The 24,586-nt window shown below is 37.7% G+C and overlaps 1 protein-coding gene across 15 annotated transcripts in view; it reads right to left on the bottom strand.

The window, feature by feature from the left end:
* The window catches only part of SOX6 (SRY-box transcription factor 6), a 618,861-nt gene that overhangs the window by 76,743 nt on the left and 517,532 nt on the right, over nt 1–24,586 (bottom strand). For 12 of the 15 annotated variants that reach the window (XM_082341482.1, XM_082341472.1, XM_082341483.1 and 9 more), the window contains 3 exons: nt 17,250–17,399; nt 10,807–11,032; nt 7,607–7,794 (listed from right to left, as the gene is read on the bottom strand). In XM_082341482.1, coding sequence (XP_082197608.1) covers nt 7,607–7,794; nt 10,807–11,032; nt 17,250–17,399 — 564 coding nt within the window. The remainder of the gene's footprint in view (nt 1–7,606; nt 7,795–10,806; nt 11,033–17,249; nt 17,400–24,586) is intronic. The other 3 variants (XM_082341474.1, XM_082341478.1, XM_082341476.1) reach the window with 1 other exon arrangement.

Genomic DNA, 24,586 nt, shown 5'->3' with positions numbered 1-24,586 from the left:
GAAGCCCGCGTGCCTAGAGCCCACGCTCCACAACAAGAGAAGCCACCGCAGTGAGAAGCCCGCGCACCACAAAAAAGAGCGGCCCCCGCTCACCACAACTAGAGAAAGCCCACGCGCAGCAACAAAGACCCTATGCAGCCAAAAATAAATAAATTAACTGAATAATTTTTTTTTTAAACCCAACTATTGCTCTGCTTTGCAAAAGAGGATGCTATAATTAGAATTTGTCCCCTTACTGTAAAATCTCTAATATGCCCAAACCGCTCATAGTACAAGTTGTCAATATCTTGGGAATAAGTTGACATACACAAAAGCACAACTGAACATGTTAGTCAACTGCTCACAAAAATTACCATCCTGATTAATCAATACTATGTACTCCTTTGGAGTAACCTCACTAGTTTTTGTGCTATATAAGAAACTCATTTATTCCAAACACACTTTGCTAAATAATTTGCTCGCAATCCCCTTTCACTTATTGTTGTACAACTATATTGATCTTCTGTCTGAACTTATCCTGTCATGCAACAATGAATATCTGAATCAATTGTATAAGTAACAAGGAGCTGTGGCAACTGACAATGTGAAGCAGAAGATGTCTAGTATGTTTTTCAATTCCAATAAAAGGGGGCAGTATTACATCAGTGTAATACTGATGTACTATTCTGATGTTTTTGCAAAGTATGGGTGAGAAGCAAGAATCTACACTTGTAAAAAATGAACAACTGCTTTCTTGAACATACAGGAACAAGTTTACAATGTGCCTTAGTGACTGGATTATTATTTTCCTATTTACTTGATTGAAAAAATATAATTTTGGCATGAGAAATGCATATAGTTATCAAGAATCAGGTTAAGTATTCTCAAAAATCATAGATTGAAATTCTGATTTTTCTGGAAATATATTAAAGTATATATTAAATTAGTAGGAACAAAAGCTCCCTAGCACACTAATATTATAAAATCTGAACATTATCATGTTGGCTATGAGCAGATCCTAGCAAGTAACTAGGGTATACAAATTACTTTAAGAGTGAAAAAGAAAAATGCATATCTTGAGTTTGTAAGAAGGTGCCTGCTAGCTTCTAACTAACCTTCTACTCTATCTTAAGACATTTTGGCTCCAAGGAGCAGTAGGTTAATCCATTCACCTTTGGAGAGTGTCAAAGAGTGAAAATTTAATAAAGTTAACAACAGGTTTGACCACCTGTCTGAGGTTCTAAAGTGGAAAAGGATCTAATATTAACGGAGCACCTCCTGTGCCAGATATGTGCTCTACATATGTTTTCCCTCAAAACAATCCTTCAAGGAAAGGATAATTATCTCCATTTTATAGGTATGTTCATTGAGACTCACAGAGGTTAAGTAACTTACTTAAATAACATTGTTAGAAAACAGTACAGGCTGCTTCCAAGATTAATCCTAGAAACTGAGACACAGGATTAACCAACTCCAAAACCCATGCTCTTTCCAATACACCGTGTGGCCTCTAATTCTATTACTGCTCCTGGTCTAGCCACCTCTTCTGTCTCTTTGTCTGTACTAGCATCATTTGATCTTCTGTTTTCTGACTGATATCTTTCCAGAGCCAGAACCAATGGACATCATGGTAGGGAAGAATGCCCTACCCAGACAGAAGGTGAAAAGTCTACAGGAAGCGGGGGTCTCAGTGCTTTTCTGCTTCACTGTTTCTGTTTATTTTTACCCTGTCTTATTCCATCAAAGGTTTTGGATTGCAAATGTAAAAAGTACTTTTGTATGTAATAAGCTTAAAAGAGCTCACAGAAAATTAGTAAATGAATTTAATACTGTTCTATAAATAGAAATATCATTGATTAAGAATTAGGAAAGCTGAGATTTAATTCCTGCTCTGACACGAATCCACTATGTGACCATGGGTAAGTCATTTTCTTTCTTTAGGTCTCAGTTTTCCTGTCTGTGAATTGAAGCTATTGGACCAGATCAGATGTTATGTCCCCTCCAGTTCTTTCACTCTACAGTTTTAATCCCACAAATATACTTCAGAGGCAGAGAGAGTGTAATAATAGTGTTCATGGTAGCTCATTTTGACATCTGATAAGGTCAAGAATTTTTCTTAAGAGATTCGCAGAAGATGAAGGGGACAGCAGTTCAGGCCACATGTATAATGTGTAATTGGCCTATTTATGAGCAACTCTGATCAGTAGGTAATCAGTCTTCTGGCTCCTCAAGGTTATTAAGATGACCAAAATAACCAGATACCTAAGTTACAAAATACCTGTGCAGGAAAGTGCTCTAACCAATCACCGAGTCAGCATTCAAACATCAAGGAAGTCAAAAAAGTTACAAAACGCACTTTAACACTAAGAAGGCCCACCCTGCCTTGCCTCTCTTCTAGCCAGATGCGCTTAGCTTAGCTCTAAGGACATTTAGAAGCTGCCTATCTAAAATTCTGCAGTGTATTGTTCTGACTGAAATTCTGTCTTAGAGATGTCAAACAACAAAATTTGGTAAGCAGTTAGCCTATAATATGATCTAATTGCCCTGGTACTACGGGAGGTGGCTGGTGTTCTTGCTGTGGAAAGCTAAAACCCAGGGAAGTAACTTAGACTTCGGCGGGCAAGACACTCATGATCCATTCACAGCAGCTATGCTGAAATGATGGCGCATAACAGCTCCTAAGGCGCCGTTACAGTCTATTGTCCCTACAATCTATGTATTTAACAGACCCTAAATATCCTGTGACACAGCCAACCAGAACAACTCCACTGGTGCCGTTCTGGCTGATCAAGTCAACAATGTTTCATTTTAAAGTGTCAAAATAGGGGTTTACCCAATAAAGTGAAATACGCCACGGGTAAACATGTATTCATATGGACATATATGTGATTCCGTATGTGTCATAAAGACACAAGCACCCCTATGCCTGTGTGGTAAATGTTTCCCCTCAGTTATGAAACATACAAAGCATGTTTTATACACATCTAATGTTGGTAAATGTCACAAAAACAACTCTACAGTGGACATTGTGATGCATTGCCCAGATCCCCCTTCAGGACCGATTTATTTCCTCAGCTGCAGGGAACGTTGCTGCTCACCCTCAGCTCGAGGCCCTCTTCGGCACTAAAGAGAGTCACATCACCTAAGGTTATGTCCCCTTCCCAGGGTAACCCTCATCCAATGACTGGTTGATACAAGTGTATAAAAGCTCACCCCCTCCATCCAACTTGGGACAATTCTGCATGGCCATGGCCATCTCAAAGCTTCACATGAGGTTGGCTAAGGCTTTGGTTAAGACTGCATCACAGTCCTATTCTGCTTTTATCCTTTCCCTTCTACAGGTGGCGATCAGAAAGAGCACCCCCCAATAAACCTGCTCACTAATCTCCATCTCACAGTCTGCTTCTCAGGGAACTCAAATCTGTGACATGCTCATTTGTAAAAATATGTCCAAATATGAGCGTGATGAGATATGCTTTATAAATTACAAGGTGTTATGACAGAAACACTGAGAAAAATTCTCTAAAACTGTATTATGGTTTACAAGAACAAATTCAGAAATCTAATTTATGGATCTTTACATTTAAGGAAACTGAGGTAATTCCAAAGAAGACAATTTTGAAGACAGTTAAACTGAATTTGCCACAATCCATTTTACCAATCTTACTGCGCATTATATATTTACCCTCTTTGATCTCAGAAGAAAATATGATTCTCAGAAGAAAAAGTAGTGTCTTCTGAAACCTCATAAAATTAAGATGGATATTTTGATTATAAGAGAGCCAAATCGACTATCACAGGAGCCCTTTAACATTGTTCTTAATTTACTCTTCTGGCTGCAACAAACCTAACAAACAAGGATAGATACATACTGGGTCTAGAATCTAAACAAAGCCTACACAACCACAAATATACATTCAAAAGAGCGACATTATTTGGGAGGGAGATCATGTAAAGGAGAGCTTGTGAGCACAACATCCCTGAATATAATGGACTTTTCCGGTGCCCCAAATTCAACCCCAATAAAGTCATTTACTGAGACAACAACTCCCTTCAACTGGGAAACCAGGGTTTTCTGATTCTGTAGAAGCCACTTTGCCACTTATCTTCAGGAGCTCAATTACTTTCAGTGTGATGTGTTTTAGGACAAGTTAAGATTCATTATTATTATTTTTCAGCCTCAACCTAATCTCTCATCTCCCTCTCATGGCTTCCAACACAAAATCAGGTGTTATTATTCTGGAGCCTCAGACTTCTTCCCTCCATGTGAATTTCAAAAAGTCAACGAGAAATACTTAAAATTAACCTGTAGTATTTGAAGTTAATAGTCTTAAGCTTGAACTTCAACCAGTGATATAAATTCAACCATATAGGGTCACTGTGTCAGACAAACAGAGAGAGTCACTGCAGGAAGCAAGGGATGTCCAGTGTCAATTTACTCCTAGGTTTAGTGCAAACGTATCAGGATGCCGCTAGTCTAAGCCTGCTTAATGTGACGGGGGCGGGGGGGGGGGGGGGGGAGGGTCTTCACTGAAAGGCACAGTTGCTGCAACAATATGGAATTTATTTCTTATTTTCCCCCCAAGCTAAATGGCATATAACATTCTGTTTTAAATATTCTCTATGTTAATATTCCAAACGAAAATTTCTAGATGCATTTTTCAAAGAAATATCTCATTCATAACATCAATCAAAGGCAAATGGTTCTTCATAATTTAAAAACAAGTATGATTATTTAAATAAAATAACTTGTTTTTTTGTGGAATAAAGTTTCTGAAATGTATTAATTCTAAATATATTTATTTAGCCCAGTGATTTTTCAACTAGGGGTAATTTTGTCCTCCCTCCCCCAATAGGGGACATTTAGCAATGTCTGGAGACATTTTCGGTTGTCACAAAAGGAGTGGTGCTACTACTGGCATCTAATGAGTAGAGGCCAGATTAGCCACCCATGACAAAGAATTCTCCAGCCAAAAATGCCAATAATGCTGAGGCTGAGAAACCGTGATCTAACCTAATAAATCTGAAGTTTCCATAGTTTTGTGCATCAACTCAGTTAGAAAGGAGTTTAACTATGTGAGTTGGTCAATATGCCAACTTCTGAAAAATCTAACTCTGTTTCCTTCTGCTGACCCTTCCATTATTATGTGAGGAGCTCAGATCTGTGACAAAATAGTACATTTGTTCTATATCTTCAAAGATCACCCATAGTTTAGTCTACAAGTTATGGGAAACATAAGAAAGTGCCTACTCTGTACCAGGAGCTTTGCTAGGTATATTCATATATATCTTACTTCATTGTAGCCCAGATTACTAACCTCACATTACAGATGAAGAACTTGAGATTCAGAGAAGTTATTCAACTTACCAAATATCACACAGCTGGTAAGTGACAACTCGGTGCCCACCATTCCAAGTGAGAATATATAGTTTTAAACTCATTAATACTTTCTTGCATATGCAAAGAAAACTTCTGAATCATTAATGATAGTTAATGGGGTGAGGAGGGTAATTAGCTTTTGACCATGTATCTGTCTGTATTATTAGAATTTTCAGTAAGCATATACTACTCTCATTTGAAAACTAATACATTTTAAAAGACTCAGTTAAACAAATCACTGACATCCTTCTCATATTAATTTTAGGATTAACCATTGACAAAACTGTAAGGTAGGAGGAGATGGTCTCTGGTGCATGTACCCATTCGCTTGTTTTTTACCCAATTTCCCACCCAGTGTCCCTATGCCAAAATGTGTTTACCTATCTAAGTCCCCCAAAAATATCTTACAGTTATTCACATTAAGATTAAATCTGTTACTATTTCATGGTGCTCACTGAGCATAGTATAGTGTCTTAGGTCAAAAGATTGACTGTGTTTATCTCTAGTTTCAGAGTGGTAGAAAAGGTTTGGGGGCAAGGCTTTTCTTTTCTTGTGGTCCTGAAATCTTACTGTATATGTAACCATCTACTAAGGCAGTTCTTAAAGAGGGGCTCTGCTTTGTGAGCCCACTGCCAAGGATGGAGCACTTAATGGGGAGTGGGGCACCTAACTGAGCAGATCCGGTGACTGGCATGTGCATAGCAGGTCCCCAAAATATAAAAGTTTATGGCTTAACCAACACCAAAAGACCCACCATTCCCCCAGACAGTTTCTCTCTTACCTGATGTGAACCTCCCGCCAAGAGGTCAATCAAGGTGGGGGAGGGAGGAGGCAAATAATGATTAATTTAACATATTATATATTTATATAATCTATCTATTTATCTATAGGAAATGGGGGCTTTGCAGATATAATCAAGTTAAAATAAGGTCACACTGGATTAGGGTGGACCCTAAATCCAATGACTTATGTCCTTATAAGAAGAGGGAGATTTGGAGAAAGGGGGACATACACAGAGGGAAGATAGCCATGTGAAGAGGGAGGCAGAAACTGGAGTGATGCAGAGACAAGCCAAGGAATGGCAAGGATCATTCATTCATCAAATAATCAGAATTTTTCACCCAGTGTATGACAATAGCCTCTCAACTGGTCTGCCTATTTCCATTCTTAACCTCCTGCAGTCTGTTCTTGCACACTAGGCAGAATGATCCTTTTATATGTAAATCAGATCATGTCAATGCCTTGGACAAAACCAGTCTAGGAATTCCCATCAGACTCAGAGTGAAACACAAAGCCTTTCCAAGGCCTACAGGTCTAACACACTCTACCCCAGGCTATCACTTTACTTCACGTCCCACTGCTCTCCCTTCCCTCAAGCTGCTCTTGCCACGCTGGCCTCCTTGTTGCTGGTCCTACACTCTAAGAGCTTCTAAGCTTATTGTTCCCACTGCCTGGACACTCTTCATGTGGCCTGCACAGGGGTTCCTTCAGATCTCTCTACTCCGTAACACTTCCGCAGAGTCCCTACCAGCCTATCTAAAAGAACAATCCTATAACTCCCTATTCCCTTAACTTGCTTCCATTTTTCTCATGGCATTGAGTCACCTCCTGATGTTACTGACATTACTCATTATGTATTTAATTGTTTATTTTTTCCTCATCTGTGTTCCCCTATTAGAATGTAAGCTCTATGAGAACATAGATTTTTGTCTGATTTGTTCACTGTTGTATCTCCGGTGCCTAGAACAGTGTCTATTACAGAATAAGCACTCGATAAATAATTTGTTGAATCAAAAAATAAATGAATACATTTTGTAAGTTGCTTTGTTTTCTATTTTGCTCAGGCAGATAGGAAGCTTAGTAATAAATTCAATGATGAGTCATGGTAATGTATTAGCCTTCATTGTGAGCATATATGCTTCTTCCTTTTTTAATATTCTGATAGTCTTGTAACCTCATACATCCCCTTTATTATAAGATATTTCTAAATCTTTTGGAATGGGACAGATAAACACCAATAGGCAGGTAGGTTGGGTGCCTGGCTGGGTACCTGGGAGGCAACCCACACTAAGTGGGAAAGTGTGTATTTGTTAATCAGCACTAATGATTAAATGTGATGCAAGAAAGCCCTCAGGCTAGGACCCCAAATCTTTGGCTGCAGGTTGGTGCTTGGGAGCCTGGAAAGAGCCAGATAAAAATGAGTCAATGGGTCTAGCAGAGCCAGAGAAGGAGGGAAGCAAGCTTTACCTTTTCATTCCTGCAGTTGTTCAGCCCCATGTTATTCATGGCGGACAGTTTCCCATCAACACCATGCGGCTGTTGCTGCTGTTGCTCCCGCTGGATCTGTTCTCGCATCTTCCGAGCCTCCTGAATAGCTTTCATCACTGTATCCTGATCCCCAAACAGGGCAGGGGAGTTGAGACTGGACAGGATATCTGCATATACAGGATGCATTATTAGAGGCTTGTAAGGTTAGACTCTTAAAAAATACTGCTACTACCCACTCCCCTGTATAATACCACATTCTCCGAAGAAGGAAGAGACACATTTGCCGTTAAGAAAACTGCAATACAGCACAGAAATCCAGGGTAACCGAGCTGTGCTGGGGTTTTATTAGCCCTCGGAGGACCAGCGTTTCAGTTTATCTGGGTTCTGTCAACACAACTCCTCACAGATGAAGGTTCCTAGATTCATATACATACATACATATATACATATATATATGTCTATTCTGGCTATATCTAACAATTAGTGGGACAGTGGTGGTGAAGAAAGGGCTGGGGACAGGTGCAGAGACATCTGTGCAAGCTGACCATTATATCTGGTGTGCTAATGCAGCAAACTTGTTTCTGGCCCAGCCAAAAAAAATCTGTGCGGCTACATGTGTCCTTTAGCAGATATCTGTATCTGTGTGTTCAGATGTCCACTGCAGGAGAGAAGGGGTGGGAAGGAACATACCGCACTCTCTGTTCCCCAATCGCTGGCTGGTTAATGAAGCATTCTACTCATCATGCTGCCTCAGTTACTTACCAAGAGAATGACAACCCATTTCCTACCCCCAACCCGAACACCCACTGCTCTCAGTTCCCTGTCTTCGTGATAGTGAGGCTGTATGTGTGGGAATGGATTTCACATAAGTATACAGCTTCAAATAAAGTGAAAACATTTACTTTCATTATATTCCATGCAACACAGAAGGACAAAATTCAAAATTAAACTAATTTTCCTCCATATCTTGCATTTTACTGTAGGTTAAAATTAATACTTTAGATGAGGCTTTCTAATTTTAGGCAAAAAGAAGGCAATTGCTTGCTGATAGATTTCAGCTGCTGTGATAAAGTTTAATGTGATCAGCTTGCATGTATCCTGGTATGAGCATTTCATAGCACATGCATGTGTGTGTGTGTATGTGTGTATATCTGTGTGTGTGTGCACACACCTCACAGAGACAGAAAGGACAGAGGAAATCAGACTACAATCAAGCTCACATCACACATCTATGTGTGTGCAGTGCATGTGTGCATGTACTTGAGTTTAGAAAATATCACCAACACTATCTATGGAAAAGTTTTAGAAAGTTAAACAGCCACTTTTTAGGATATAGAAAACCCATATCTTTTGCTCTGAAGCTTTTCTGATTAAAAAAAAAATTCTATCCAGTATTGTCTGGATAAGAGTGCTATTACTTCAGCTCATTTCTAGCTCACGATCTAAAGAATACGCTCTGCTGAGGTATAAACTCCATAAGAGCAGGGCCTGTGAAACAGTCGTCTTTGTCCCTCACAATGCTCAGTACAGAAACCAAATGCTTTCCAAACAAAATTCAGAAGTGGATTATAGGAGGGCCATTTCAAGATCAAGCCTATTATTTATCCTCATGTTGGCTTTTTTTCCCCCTCATCTCACGACTTCCAACAATTCAGCAATCATATTCACATGCTGGAAATGATTCATTTCTCTTTCCCACAGCAATCCCACTGACTTGGAGTGAAGACCTCTGGGCCCCTGAAAGAGGCATCCTAACTCAAAAAGAGAATAGGCTGCTGTATGGATCCTAATGTCCCCAATTTCAATGAGGAAGATTTACATCTCATCATCAGAAGATTCACTTAGATTGAGCATAGCTCAGCATATATTCCAACTGTGAGTTTATAAAAAGAGCACTGAGCTATATGTCAGAGGACCTGGATTCTAGCTTTGACTCTGCTAATTAATACCTACATGGCTGTGGGCAAGTCATTTTAACTGTAAGACCACAATTTATTATGCAATGAGAGTAATAACAATATACTACCTAACTCATTGGATTATTGTGAAAAATCAAATGAGATAAGATAGGCAAAATGTTTTTTTAAATTATAAATGGCTACACTTACACATTATCTTATTTATTACAGGAAGCAATTCAGGCCATAGGATTCAACAACACAAGGAAGGTAATATGGTGGAGAAATGCTAGTTCTAGTCCCTAATCCCTTTGAAATTTTGTGTCTTTATTTGAAAATTAAGAGACTTATAGAGCATAGTAACAATAATGTTCATATTTATTTGGCTCTCTGCTACTACGTGCTTTCGTGATTACTGTTTCATTCCACATGTATATGTAAATGTGCTGCTATTCGGTTGTCCAGCCTTTTTAATTTGCATGCCTTCTGGGTGCCAGATACCATGTTAGGCACTTTATATATATTTTTCTCTTTTAATTCTCATAACAACCTATGAGCTAGGTAATAATATTTCCCTTCCAGAGATTAGGAAACTGAGTTCAAAAATATTAAATAATTTTTACAGGGTCACATAGCTAGTAAGTAAAGGCTCTCTCTCAGTCCAAGTCTGCCTGATGCCAAATCCCATTTTTTTCTCTATACTTCTCATACCTGGGTACGAATATCCCTAGAGATACCTGGCAATACATCAGAGAATGTAAGGAGGCAGAGGATCACTATGACATATCTTACTAGACATCAACTTTATTTCATATGATGTCAATAAAGTGTGTCATTCATATTTGTTTCAATGCAAAACTGATATGGGATAAGATGTAAAATTCACAAACATTTTACGAAGAAAATATAAAATGTCAAATAAATTTTGGACTTTTGGCAGGCAGCTTTTAGGCCAGGTTCCTTTAGGCCCTTGGAGGGTTCACGTTCACTCTTAATCTGCCTAGAGTTGCTTCAGCAGCAAAGCACTGACCAAACACAGAAATTTCTAAGTCTCTGAGTGTTGGATCTAACTCATCATCATCTGAAGAACCCATCCCAGCAGGATTTATATTATAACCTTTTCTAAAAGTTCTAGTCACCCAAGACACCATAACTGGGTTATGTTTCAGTAGAAAAGATTTTACTTTTACTTTATTTACTTTCACTTTTTTGTTTCTTGGACTAAGGAACACTTTGGAAACAAGAATCAGTCATCAGTGAACATGTTTTGCTTTCTTTTACCTAATTCGTAAGTCTCTTCCTGGTGTTGACCTTTCCATTTACCTAAAGAGGATCCTCTTCCCAAGCTTCCTCCAATGGGGCTGGGGATGCTGCTTTTGTTAGGCAGGTTGACAGGGCTGGTTTTGCTGGCTGGAAAGAGGCTTTGGGTGGGAGATGTTGGGGACTTTACAGGCTCAGCTGTCTTGGGTCGGGATGAGAGATTCAGCGGCTGTGCTGCTGCTTCGTCCTACAAGAGTTTACCATAAATAATTATGTTTTAAAAAATGAAGCACATTATCACGTAGTTAGCCACAGTTATTTTATACCTCAGAGACAATGCCACATTCTCCTACAATAATAACAAAAGAAGCTAATGATCTACCTCCTTGAAGATTCATCAGAAGGAAACCTCATTAATTTCCCTGTGTTATGTTTCTATTTACATTAACTGTGTAGTTGGATCATTCTTTTTGCCAAATTAAAATCTGAATTAGCTCACATTACAGCTTAATTTCCTAATGTGTTTTCAGGGATCTAAATTAACCTAGGGCATTTACAAAGAATTATTTAAAATTTCAGCAGCTCTGTAGTGCTTTTGTGTTATTCTCTCTGAAAAGTTCCTGTAACTATAAATAGGCTCTGCCACTAATTTTTTAATATATATTTTAAATCAAACAATAGCAAGTACTTTAAAAATGGAAACACAAAGCCTTCCTCTGCTCTTCTGGGCCTTTGCCCAGGGAGCCGCATGCCGCAGCATGGCTTCTATGTGGCTTTCTGGGTGTGGGCACTCTTCATGGTCTATATTCTGGTCTCTATTTATGTTTAAAATTAATTTTTGCAAAGAGCAAGCACACATTATAATTATGTTTTACATACCATGCTATATACAATTTATTTTTCATGTCCAAAGTGATGTCTCTTTATATTCTTTGCTACATATATTTACAGAATGTCTATTTTAAGATGCCTGTTTTTCTATACTGAGCACAGTATTCAAATACCTGGCTTGTAACTCTGGTTTTAGCAGGAGCTTGAAAGCTAAGCTCCTCAACTTTATTTTGTTTCATTTATCCTGCCATAGAACACCCTTAACAACACTTCCATCATTCTAGAAATTTAATTGTAATATGAGCATATTCATTTAAATGTTCAGTTTTAAGATCTTCATTATTGTGTTTAAAATAAAATTGTCAGCAAATGTTAACTCCTGTTTTGCTTCTGAGAAGACACAGAGAACTTGCTTTTAGTTATTGTTTAAAACACACAGTAGAGCTTGGAAACTGAACTTTCTCCCCTGTGGCAAACATGTGACCTCTCTGGGCTCAATTTCTTCATCTATAGAAAAAAGGGTCTGATTCTAGCTGATCTCTAAGGTCTCTTCCAGTACTAATGGTCACTGTTTAAGAGGGAACAAAAAGGGATGCCAGAAAACAATACTCAGGAAGGAGGATTAGAAAGAGAAAATGAAAATAACATGCACAGAGGAGCCTTTATGTACTAACACCGTGCTAGACATTTTCACAAGTATTAGCTCATTTAACTACCAATAACTATGAGGCTGGGCAGTAGTATTCTAAATTTACAAAGAAAGAAGCAGTCAGAGTGATAAAATGACTGTCCAAAGTCATACATGGAGGGACAAAATTTGAATTATAGTTTATTGGGCTCCAAATCCCAGGCTCTTTTTCTACTGGACTATCAGCTAAAATAAGTCATTTGATAATGTAGGGATACCCTAGCTTTATTCTGCTGTTTTGTTTGTTTGTTTGTCTTGGTAGGAAATAAGTAATCTGGCACATCTATGGTGCAATGCACTTTTATCTCTATCCAGATATAGGATAGGTTCTCAGGAAACATAGTTGTATCCATTACAAATGTCGAAATTATCTGATGTGCTTAATTACAATTTACTTGCCTTTGCTCTGAACTCAAAGGATATTAAGACTAGTTAGTTCCTTTACTCCTAACTAAATAATAGTGATTTATAAGCTAGGTATTTAGTTAGTTTTCTCCACATTTCTTTTACTTGGGGTTTACCAAGCTTCATAAGATACCTGAGTTCAGAGTTTTCCTCAAATCTGGAAAATTTTCAGCCATTACTTCTTCAAATATATTTTTCTGTCCCTTCCTTCTCCTCCTGGGGCTCCACTTGCATATATGAGGCCATTTGATGTTCCACAGCACTGATAGTCTTTTTTCTATGTATTTCATTTTGGACAGTTTCATTGTTATGTCATCAAGTTCACTAGTCTTTTCTTCTATAATATCTAATCTGTTGCTATTCCAAATCAGTACTAATCCAGAGTACTTTTCATCTCAAACACTGTATTTTTCATCTCCAGACATTCAATATAAGTTTTCCATGTCTTGTCCTATAATGTTCATGTTTTCCTCTACATTCTTGAATATATGGAGTTTATAACACCTGGTTTTACTCAGTTTTGAATATAGGCAAACTTCAGATATATTATGGGTTTGGTTCCAGACCACTGCAGTAAATCAAATATCACAATAAAGCTAGTCACATGAATTTTCCCAGTGCATATAAAAGTTATGTTTACACACTACTGTAGTCTATTAAGTGTGCAATAGCATTATGTCTAAAAAAACAACGTATATACCTTAATTAAAAAATACTTTATTGCTAAAAAAATGCTAACCATCATCTGACTATGCAGGGTTGCCACAAACCTTCAATTTGTAAAAAGTGCAATAGCTGTGAAGCACAATAAAATGAAGCTCAATAAAAAAGGTTATGGGACTTCCCTGGTGGCACAGTGGTTAAGAATCTGCCTGCCAATGCAGGGGACATGGGTTCGAGCCCTGGTCCAGGAAGATCCCACATGCCGCGGAGCAACTAAGCCTGTGTGCCACAACTACTGAGTCTGTGCTCTAGAGCCCGCGAGCCATGACTACTGAGCCCATGCGCCACAACTACTGAAGCCCACGTGCCTAGAGCCTGTGCTCTGCAACAAGAGAAGCCACCGCAATGAGAAGCCCGCACACCGCAATGAAGAGTAGCCCCCACTCTCCACAACTAGAGAAAGCCCGCGCACAGCAACAAAGACCCAACACAGCCAAAAATAAAAATAAATAAATTTATAAAAAATAAATAAATAAAAAAGGTATGACTGTATATTCTAATTTATTATTTATTCTTATAATTCAATAATTGCCATTTCCACCAACAATGCCACTGAGCATGGGAAGCACCTATTAACTCCCAGTCAAATCAGTCCCTTTCCACAATGGCAGGCCTGTTGTTGGTCCTCACAGCCTGTCCTGGCCCAAGAGAAACTTTGTGGGTGAACAGGAGCAGATATGCTTACCTCTTCACGTGGCTATAGTTGGAAGTCCCTTGTAAGAGCTGTTTTTACTGTCTTATCTACTAATTCTATCATCTGTGTTATTTTGGGGTTTGTTTCTAATGATTGATTATTCTTTTCATCATTGTTCATATTTTTTTGCTTCTATGGAAGCCTGGTAATTATTGAATACATGCTCCACATTGTGAATTTTACAGTGTTGGGTTTCATAGTTTGTATATTCCTTTAAATATTTGTGGACTTTGTTCTGAGACACAGAAAGCCTTACTAGGCTTACTTTTAAGCTTTGTTAGGCAGGTCCAGAGCAGTCATTAATCTAGGGATAATCTGGCCCCACTAGTGAGGTAATACCCTGCTGGGGACTCTACCTGGTGCCCATGTGTCAAGTGATCTTTCCAATCTGGCCAGTGGGAACACAAATCATTCTCAGTTCTTTATGAACCTTGCAATGGTTTTGTCTGCTACATCTGGTCTTTTTCCCTGGCCTCAGAGAGTTTCCTCACATGCATATGCTGATCAGTACTCAGCTAAATACAGGGGAACTTTCTGCAGATTTCCAGTGCTCTCTCTCTCTATACACCTCCCTCCGCTGGTACTCTACCTCACAAGTTCCATCTACTTGGCATCCTTAAACTCTGAACTCTTGTCTTTCTACTCGGGAAGCCTTTCAAGCTGCATGTGGCTACACGTCCCCCCCCCACAACCCCCCCGCCCCCGCACTATTGCCTGGAAGTTCTCTCTAGACAGTAAGCTGGAACAACTGTAGTGCTTGCCTCACTTGTTTCTCTTCTATCAGGGGTCACTGTCCTGTACTCCTATTGGAAATGTCTGAAACTACTGTTTTATATATTGTGTCTTGAGTTTTACTTGTTTAAGTTTGGAGAGTAAGTAAATCCCTGTTCCTCCATAATGGTTTAAAATGGAAATCTTCTAGGTTTCTTTTAGGATCTCTCTCGGTATACAACCAGATATTTCAGTTACAACCACTACTACCACCCACCACCATCTTCTTTATTAGCATCAGATTATCATCAACGTCATCGCTATACTAACATTTATGGAATAGTCACTATATTCTAGAAGATGTATTATCTCATTTAAGACCCGTAAAAATATTAACTTCCATTTTACAGAGGCAAAAACTAAGGCTGAAAGAAGTAACTTGCCCAAGGTGACACATCTAGTAAAAGCAACAGAACTGACATTTGAACAGAAACATCCTGACTGCTGATGTTGACAACTATAGCAAATAAAAATTCTGGGGGAAAAAAGGAAAGGAAGACCGTCTATTTTTATTTTTGTTACCTTCAGCTAACAATGTCCTATGTCACGTAGTCGTGTTATATACAGAGGGAAAGAATGACTACAGAGAGAAACATGAAATATTTTAGTGACCATAATTTTTTCAATTGCAAAATATAAGATTATTTTCAGAACTTCTGTAATAATAGGTAGGAGCTATTTTAAAAATTTAAAACATTTGCTTTATGTCTTGGTCTATATATTTTTACTCACACATACAATAAACAATCTAATAAGTATAATAAATGCCTCCTTTGTTATTAACATAAAGTACAGTCAAGTCAAATTATATAGAGAACTCCCTAAGAATTTGCATGTGGTCAAGTGAGTAATAAAATTCAGTTGGCCCACAAAGCTGGAATGGTAAAAGCAAATATAAACTTGAATCTAACCAGGGAACATTTTACTCATCCAGTAAAGGCTTGGTTTGGTGTAGTTCCATTTGGCCAACCCACTTATAAAATGACTTTTTCATGTTAAAATATCTAATACTCAATACCTCAAGTCACTGATGTTTGATATGCTTATACTCCAACAACTATAATTAAACAAAGTGCCTTGGTTTGAGTGGTAGTGTTCTCTTATTCACAAAAAGAAACTCTTGGAACACAAAATAAATAGTCTGTTTCCATAAGTTAATACTATCTTATTAAATGTAAACCGCCTATTGTCATATCTCAATATTTCTAACAACAAAGCATAAATGCTCATCTACTTCTTTGGAGAATCTAAAGGCATGGGGGCATTAAATTAATTCCTTTGGGTGGGCACTGGCAGAACTATCCGTCCTAATTATGTTTGCTTTTTTTATCTTTGGTATTTGGGATCCATATATTTTAAGGGCTTTTCTGAAATCTCAAAGTCCCTATCTGCAAGTTTTAGAAAATAAAACAATTTCAGTAATTTTGTGGCCTTAAATGCTGTTTTGTTGGCCTTAGATGTTTCTCATGTAATGAGTTAAAAATAATTGCAAAATTTCTCCAAGTGCAGTACTTTGGGCACATGACAATAATACATCTGTGCTTAACATATCCCGCAAAGTAGGTAAGTCAGTGATACAAAACAATTGTTTCTTTGAGCTGTCTGAATTTGTGAATTCAATACAGCAAGCAAAGGCAATCACAAAAACCTATAAGTACCAGCTGCAGCACAAAGTTAGACTGGATCATCAATTCCCCTCTGTCACCAAGCACCTCCTGGCTACCCCATTTTAAGACACTGAAAATCAATGAGGAAAGGATCTGTTAATGTTTCAGTCATAACTTGGGCAATCTTGTTTATCCTATCACAACTATATATGGCATCAAAGCATGATTAGGTTATGACACAACTCATTCCTCAGAGCCCACATTTATAACTATTTTTGAAGGAGAGAGACCTTTATCAACAAACCATATAAAGTTCAGCACTGGGTTCTATTTTGTCAATCTAAAGTTTTGAGATCCTCCTCCTCTAGCACTGTAAGTTGGCTCCCCACCTGTTTAAGGAAGTTAGAGAGAAGTGTCACAAGACTATGACAAAGACTGGTAATAAAACCATGGCCATTCATGCCAATGAACATTAAAAAATAAACACCAGAATCCAAAGGGGAAAAACTCTTGAGAAGTAAGTGTGCAGATATAGGTGAAGATCTCACAATATGGCACTATTGTTATCAAAAGGGAAACACCTGTTTCTCAGTGCTCAATCATGAAATTTACAATAAAGAGGAGCATTTTGGGGTTCCTTTAGGCTGTTTTGCTTCCTGCCGTTTATTCCCAACACAGCCTGGTTCACTACCTTTCTTGAGAAGCTATTTTCCAAACTGTTTCCATAATCCTGCAAAGCAAATACCTTAACTTGAGTTACAGGGCTGGTCCCTCTCTTTTCATTTTTTATCCCAGTAGGTGAGACTGCCCCTGCTGTGTTTGGTGGCTGTGGAGTTGATGGCATCTTTGCTCCAGGTGACACCTGCATGCTGGCCAGCTGAGCGGCATAGAGCTGCTGCAAAAGAGGGAAGACAAACATCATCTCTTTAAATGCAGCAGAAATGGAGTTTCAAAAAAAACTTACCGTATTGTTAGATAATTGTTTCTCTGACAGCCTTGCAATTTCTCTTTCACTATTTTTAAAGAGGAAAATAAAAGAGAATAAACAGTATAACAGAAAGAAAGAGCAATGATATGGGAGTCCTTATTCTGTTCCTGGTCCTTCTAGAAATATGTTTATGACCCTAAACAAAGGATTGAATTGCTCTAGAACTCAATGTCTTCAATCACACAAAAAGGAATTTGACTAAATGGTCTCAAATATTCTTCCTAGTACCTAAAATCTTCATAAAAGTGCTTTAAAAGTCGGTATGTCCATTCATGTAATTTTAATATTCATAAACTAAGCAACTGATCTAAACTTTCCTAGGGATTTCTGGAAGAACATCATTCTAATCCAATACTGACTAAACTTCTCTGGGGATGCTGACCCTTCTGGATGAGAAGAGTGCTGCCCTCAAGACCCCTGAGGCCCAAAGGCAGTCCCTCCTTCCTCGGGGTCTTATTTCTATGCAGCATATAACATAATCCGAAAGAGAATATAGCCAGATTTGTGGGGGAAAAAAAATCAAGCTTCTTTTTCCTAGCACAGGATGTGAAATCCTTAACTGTAGATTTATTAGCTTTGGGGTGAAATTGGTGATAAATGAATGTGTTAATCTGCTATGGCTAACCAGAATTCAGATACCTCAATTTTAACACAGTTTCATGCTTGAAAATGCCATTCAAATATCTTCTTTTCTTCTTATCATCAAGAATTAAGCCATCAAGATTATGACTACCTTGATAGTCATATTTCTATCATAATAAATAGAAAGCTTCCTAGTTCATTAACCACAGAGAAAATAGCTCAAACTTTGCCATATTAGTAGGGGAGAAAAAACAGGTGGTTTGTATGTAATTTCCAGCATTACTATCATTCAGATGGACAAATAAAAAAAATTACAGTAATCAAAAACAGACCTTTCAGCACATATAATTAAATGAAAGCTTAATAAAGAATAATTTGCAAGAGCCAGATGTGCCTATGTCATGATTGTTGCTTTCTTTGGAACAATTTTTCTAATATAACAAGCCTCTAAAGAAATTAAAGTTTCATAATTCTGTATGTGCAATGACTCAGTGGCAAGAAAAATTCACAAGTAAGAGTCAGTCAAACTGCTAGAACTTCGGGAGAAAGAAAGGACTATCGTGTTTCCTTTTTCCTTGTTTCCTTTTATATCTTTTCCCTTTAAAATTCAGCCAGGTGTCTTCAAAGGGGGCGGGGCGCGGGGGTGGGGGGTGGATGCTGAGCCGGTGAAGAAAAGTTCTACACTGAATGGAGGGGAAAAGTACTGGCTATATGGTGGCTGGTATCATGACCAATATGCCTTACTATTGAGTATTAAAGAGTCAGGAAATCTTCGAGAGGCAAGAGTCCTTAGACATCATTTATGCCTTCATTTTACCTCATGATTCACAAGATCAGAAGAAAGTCAATTTTACTCAATCTTGAGTCCTTCAAGGAACTTCAACTAGTGAAGAAAAGCAGAAAAACAAATCTTTGGACACAAATCTATTTTTTAAAAGGCTGACTAAATTCAGAAATCCTTCAAAATAATTGAACAGTACAGTTGCCTTGGAGAAACAGAGTAGCGTTCATTGCTTCCGCTAAAGTTTCGACAATCATCTATTTTACATCCCGTTCTAAAGGCTTGTACCTAAGAAAGGCAAGGTGCCTTAGAATTGTTGATTCCTTGGAATTCCTTGTGCCTTCTGGTTACTGATATGTTAGAGGCAGGAAGAAGCATAGCCACAGCCTGTAAAACTCACAGACCTGGGTAAACTGGACAGTAGAATATCAGATAAGATTTAGTAGAATGAGCCTTGAAATAGAAATCAGAAATTAGAGTCCAATGTAAAGATAGAAAGTGCTCATGAAAATAAAAATTTTCACATTCTAACAAAATATATTAGTTTAGATAGAAGTATAGAGCTTTTCAGATTGAAGACTTTAGATCTGACTTGGAGAAAAGAATGCCATTCATTGAATAGGCATAGGTTTACAGAACAATTTCACAAATAGCTCATCTTCTAAGTGAACATTAATTGAATATGTTCCATATGCCAGGCTCTGTATTAGGAGTTGAGGAGGATTCAAAGTCTTGAAACAAGCATATAGCTCTGGAGGAGATGTAAGATAAAGATCCTTAACACTTGATTTGCACCTTTCCTGCAATGCTTATCACTTTTTTTAACTTTGTGTTTAGTTATGCACACGTCTTATCATGCTTGATAGACTGTAAGCTTACTGAAGTCATGATCAACCTAATTATTTTTGAATGCTTAGCATCAACAATAGTGATTTGCAAATAAGAGATAACCAATCAATATTTTCTGAATTAATGTGCTATATATAAAATCCCTGGATGTTAGGGAGGAGAGATATTCTCTCTATAAATGAGGCAACAGCAGTGGTATACGATTATATTTATTGTAAATGTAATGAATAATTTTATGGTGTTGAGTTTTAAGAAATAAAAGGAAAATAAATTCAGTGCAAGTTAAATTATACTGTTTCACAAGAAATTACTCTCTTGAAGTCATTTTTAGAATGTTGACTAGATAGCTCCTCAATAACTGCTAGCTTCACTAACCCATCTTACACTTTTCTAACACAAACTGTAGTACTAATTTTTCTTCTCAGCCTAGTTACTTATAAATCTAAAGTTTCCCTAAATGCTACTGCATCCTTTTCTGAAAGAACATAAAATACTATTCAAATAAATAGCTTTAAGTTAGAAAACTCCTTTGCAAACTAATGGTTTAGGAAGGAAAAAGGTTAAACTCTGATCAACTATTACATAAGCGTTTACAAAAATGTCATTCCATGTAAGATTCTCAGAACACAGTTCATAGTCATAATGACGATAATAATGAATATTAATTTCCAAACAACACTGAGGTTTAAAAAATCAACAATGTAGTAAAGCTTATAACAGGCTTAGCCAAAGTTCTAAAAACATTTAAAGTTTGGTGAAGACTGTTTTTGTAAGTATAGGTTTTTCCATTTCAATTTTGAAAAATGTTCAGTGGTTGTTTGGGATATTGAACTGTCTCTTTATCCAAAATATATAAAGACATACAGTGTATACATGTAAAAATGAGCCTTGTTAAATATTTTTCAAAATTATAAAATCACTCATATTTTATAGGAGCACTTTAAGAAATGCTTTTACTATTTTATGGCTAAAAAATATCCTACCTTTATTATTAGTTCAGTTTTAATAAAGTAGCCAGCATTAAAATTTTGGTAAGCTGAACAATAACATACTTAGTACCTGGAATTGAAAGGGGCTTAACAGATCATTTAGTCTCGTCTGACCTCTTCATTACACTGATGAGCTGAGGTCTAGAGAACAGAAGTAGCGTGCCCAAGATCGTATAGTTAGTACTGGAGCTAGAATAAGAATTCTCTAGCTCTCATTCCAGCATTATCATTTAAAGTAGAAATGGATATATGAACCAACCTTGGTACTTTTCAAGCACATTTCCAGTACAGACGAAATTTTCAATGGCAAATCTTTATTAAATGTGTACTATTAACTAAACACTATGCAAAACAATGGAAGTGCAACAACAAGCAACTCAGAAATAGTCCCTGCCTTAATGGAGGTATTAAATAAATGCTTAGGTAGTAACTAGGAATTACAGTTAGAGTAAGTGCTGAGAAAGAAAAATATAGAATGTCAAGTGGCTGTCTAACAAAGGTATTTAATGTAGTCTGAAGAACTACAAGAATCAGAGTAGCTTCTCTAAGGAAGTAATGCTTTACCAACTATCCATGTGGAAAGGTTGGTAAAGAACACTCCAAAAAGAAGACACATCAATTATTATGGCTCTGAGGCAGGAAAGAAGGTAACGTTTTTCGATGAACTTAGAAAGGGCCAACATGGCGCGACTGTTGAGTGAGCATAGAGCGGCATGAGAAGAGGCGAAAGAGGGGTAGGGTCTTATTAGGCCACATTAATAATTTCAGACTTTATCCCCAAAAGAGAAGTACCTAGAAAGAGCAATGAACTAGAACCAAGACACAAAGACTCTCTTCTATGCTTTATCACTAATTCATTGACCAATCTTTTAAGCATAGGATTAAGAAAGTCCTATGAAGACCTCACAAGCCCACAAATACATATTACCTCTAGTAGTGTTTCTGGAGTTCTGTGTCCTGAGACTAGCCTTGGATTCTAGTGACACTTTAATAACTAAGTCTGCTTAGATTCAGCACAAAACAGTTGGTTCTACCAACCAAACTCAGCCTTATGGTAAAATTCTTGAATGTCTTTGAGTACACACGCTGGCCTATGGCCAAGACCTAAGAAATGTTTTGTGTCAGGGTCATTTTACAACACTATTGTGTTTGGGAAGAAAGGCATGCTTTTTCCCCCCAAGGAGTCAAATTTACATCAAATTATAATGGATGGTGTCACAGTGTATCTAATATTTCCCATAATGTGAAATACATATTCTTTTATACCTGCTTTCTGTGATAAAATCACATCAGATCTCCAGAGGAGAGCACCATAAAAAAAAGGTGAAAGGCCTTTTATTCTCATAATCACGTGATTTTCACATAATCACTCATCCAGTCATCACCCCCATTCATTCGTGTGTTAATTCAACAAACATATATTGAGCACCAGCTCAGTCAGGTACTGTGCTAGGTATTTTACCTTTATTATTTTATTTCATCTTCAAAATAGTTATATATGATAGGAATTATTATCTATTTTAGAGTCAGTCTCACTTTAAAGCCCATGTGCTTTCTGCTTTTATATGTTAAAATAAGCTATACAGTGAATCACAATGAAACGCATTTCCTATTCCTAACCACCAGACAAGAATCATTGTCCAAGAAGAGAGATTCTGATATTGCTGCTCTTCTGAGCTCTTTTGACATCTTCCAGATGTCTTACAGCTACTTTTTCTAAAATGGCATTTCACAATCCTCAAATGGAGAAAGAAGAGTTAAGGGTACTACCAGCCACCTTGAAGGAGCAAGGGGCACAATTTTTAGCTAAACTCCTTTCTCCAACCAATCTTTGAGCCATAATAGAAGACACCTGAAATACCCTAGTGACATATGTTTACCAGACTGATAAAGTAAAAAGAACAATGCAGACTATGGGTAGAAATAGGAGAACTTGATAAAAAGAGAAATTGACAGGGGCTTTAAATTGGCACCAGTGTGCTCTAGTACATGGAAACCAAAGTAAAAAAGCAGGCACAACTTCACTTGCTGTATTCTCTTTGGAGTAAATTCTCCTGTGTTTTGTCATTCCAATTAGAAAGGGCATTTTAAAGTGGCCTGTCGGAATCTGACCCAGAGAGAAAGAAAAACAAATTCTCCCTCAAATACAACTTGCCTATTGGTAGATAATGAAGAAAGGAAGAAAAGAGAAAAATGCTATTCTATAAAAACAGATTCAATAGGCACTAACTTGAAGATTTCAACTCTCACCTTTGTATTTACCTGATTTGCTGTGGTTCCAAGTAATATCTGAGAACCCCAGGCCTCTAGCCCAGGTTAACTCAGATGCTGTTGCTGTGTTTGCCTGGCACCACTCAGGGGCACAGTAAGGAAATGTTGGAGAAACAAGCAGGGTGGGTAAGGGGGCAACCTTAAGAAAATGTCATTATTTACTTGATTGATGCTGCCTAACACGGGGCCCCAAGCCTGGCTCAGTTCTCCAGGGATATCCTGGATTTTGTTACCCTCTTAAAACAATACTGATGACCATTCCTCTGCCTACCAAGCAAGGCATGCTATAAAGCTGGATAAGTTCAGCTGTGAGGCTGTGAGAAGGTGAAACGGAGACAGGGGTAATTAAGCAGCTTGATTTAGTGCTTGTTCAGCACAGGGAAGAAACTGTGTCAGTAACAAGTCACTACAGACTGAAAGAGGGGTGGGGGAGTGAGCTTAAAAATAATTTGAAGGCGATCACAAATACTTTTACTTCTCATAAACCTCCAATGTCAACAAAATGATCCAGGAAATATAGCTGTGGTTTTATGGAAGGAAAGAACTGAAGTCCTTGTTTTCAGCATAGAAGGTACTTGTTTAGCTATACCCCTAATATTTGATACCAAAGAAAATTGGCTGTGAGGATAGGAGGTGAGAGGAGGAATAGGGGAAGAACTACTACTCCCACTTGTCACATATTGGGTTAATTTCCAAGTTAATCTCCTTGCCCCTCCTGCATATTTTTCTATTGCCATATTTTCCTTTCCTATTAACCCCTCTTGTTTATCATAATTCTACTCATCTTTTGAGTCTCAACTCAAAAATCACCTTCTCCTTAAAGACTTATGTGACCACTGCCTCCTTTGTGTTCCCACTATAGTCATTCTCTATCTCTGTGTCCTTTCACCAAATTATGAGCTCCTTAAGGGAGTAACTGTCTTATTTGCTTTTATGTCCCTAGCACCTAACTTAATGCCTGACAATTAATAGATGCTCTGTTAACATGAACCATTAAAACCCCTTCATTTACCTTGTCTCTGTCTTCTTAAAATTACTATAATTTCTGCCCACACCATTTTCTTAGTATACTTTTCCTCACACCCTCTCCACAAAGAACCCCAGAGATGGAGGTCAGTTCTCCTCATTTCTGTCTTTTTGGACCAATAAGCATGTGAATTCACCATGTAATGCATTGATTTTCTTGCAAAGAAACACCAGATAACACAATGTTAGCAGAAGGAAGAATTGTACACATGATCTAATCCAATCCTTTTGCTTTACAGATGAAGAAAACTAAAGCCTAGAAAAGGAAGTGATTCGCATAAGCATACCAACTTGTGAGCAGTGGGTAGAAAGAAATCTAGAACCCAAGCTTCCCTATTTTCCCCATTTGGTGTTCACAAGGACTCATTTCTCTTTGTGTTCTGTTCTCTTGGGGAACTAACTGCAAATAGAGTTTGTACTTTCTATCAGAGCTTTTAGTTTGGACTACATAAAAGGGATGTTTTTCCACCATTCCCCTAAGATTTAAAGAGAAATTCATCCTACATGTACTTAAAAAGTCATCATTGGGCACCCAAGAATGATTTATGTTGTAGAATTTTATTTTAATATTTGTCTTAAAATGTACACATTTTAAA

Source organism: Balaenoptera borealis, assembly GCF_965194805.1.
Source record: "Balaenoptera borealis genome assembly, chromosome: 11".
NCBI classification, from domain to species: domain Eukaryota; kingdom Metazoa; phylum Chordata; class Mammalia; order Artiodactyla; family Balaenopteridae; genus Balaenoptera; species Balaenoptera borealis.
This window is presented reverse-complemented; position numbering and strand designations above follow the sequence as displayed.